Source organism: Apteryx rowi, unplaced genomic scaffold (genome assembly GCF_003343035.1).
Source record: "Apteryx rowi isolate R43461 unplaced genomic scaffold, aptRow1 scaffold_610, whole genome shotgun sequence".
Lineage (NCBI taxonomy): Eukaryota > Metazoa > Chordata > Aves > Apterygiformes > Apterygidae > Apteryx > Apteryx rowi.
The window spans coordinates 510,715-511,789 of NW_020450884.1; the positions used below are offsets into that span (position 1 = coordinate 510,715).

The 1,075-nt window shown below is 73.1% G+C and overlaps 1 protein-coding gene across 1 annotated transcript in view; it reads left to right on the top strand.

The window, feature by feature from the left end:
• Positions 1-1,075, top strand: part of NECTIN4 (nectin cell adhesion molecule 4) — a 13,132-nt gene that overhangs the window by 3,719 nt on the left and 8,338 nt on the right. Inside the window, exon 3 of the mRNA XM_026083700.1 lies at positions 719-1,009. Within this exon, the coding sequence (XP_025939485.1) occupies positions 719-1,009 (291 nt within the window). The remainder of the gene's footprint in view (positions 1-718; positions 1,010-1,075) is intronic.

The following is a 1,075-nucleotide window of genomic DNA, read 5'->3' on the forward strand; positions in this document are numbered from 1 at the left end:
CCTGGGCGATGGGCACTGGAACCTGGGCAATGGGACCTGGGCACTGGATGATGGGCGCAGGGCACCAGGGACTGGGCAATGGGACCTGGGCACCAGGGACTGGGCGATGGGCACTGGGCAGTGGGCACCAGGGACTGGGTGATGGGCGCTGGAACCTTGGCAATGGGACCTGGGCACTGGGCGATGGGCACAGGGCACCAGGGACTGGGCGATGGGCACTGGGACCTGGGTGATGGGCACTGGGCAGTGGGCACCAGGGACTGGGTGATGGGCACTGGGACCTGGGCGATGGGACCTGGGCACTGGACGATGGGCACAGGGCACCAGGGACTGGGACCTAGGCAATGGGACCTGGGCGATGGGACCTGGGACCTGGGCAATGGGACCTGGGCACTGGACGATGGGCACAGGGCACCAAGGACTGGGCCCTGGGCATTGGGCCCTGGGCAATGGGCCCTGGGTGCCAGGGACTGGGCGATGGGCACTGGAACCTGGGCCCCAGGACCTGGGCACTGGATGATGGGCACAGGGCACCAGGGGCTGGACGATGGGCGATGGGACCTGGGCGATGGGACCTGGGACCTGGGCGATGGGCACGGGTCCCCAGGCCCTGGTCGCTGGTTGCGGGCCCCGGCCGTGTGCGGGGCCCCGAGGCGGCAGGCGGTGGGCAGCCGCTGGGGCCCGTCGGGACCGGCTGACGCGGTCGCTGCCTGCCCAGTGCCGCCGCTGCCCATCCTGAACCCGGGGCCGCCGCTGGAGGAGGGCCAGGGCCGGACGCTGGCGGCCTCGTGCACGGCGGAGGGCAGCCCGGCGCCCGCGGTGCGCTGGGAGACGGCGGTGCGGGGCACCGAGACCACGCGCCGCGCCGCGCACGCCCGCTCCGCCTCCGTCACCAGCGAGTTCTTCCTGGTGCCCGGGCGCAGCATGAACGGCCAGAGCCTCACCTGCGTCGTCACCCACCCCGGCCTGCGCCACGAGAAGAGGATCACCCACCTGCTCAGCGTCGCCTGTGCGGCCCGGCGGCGGGGACGCGGGGGGCGTGGAGGGACGTGGGCATGGAGGGACGTAGGGGGCC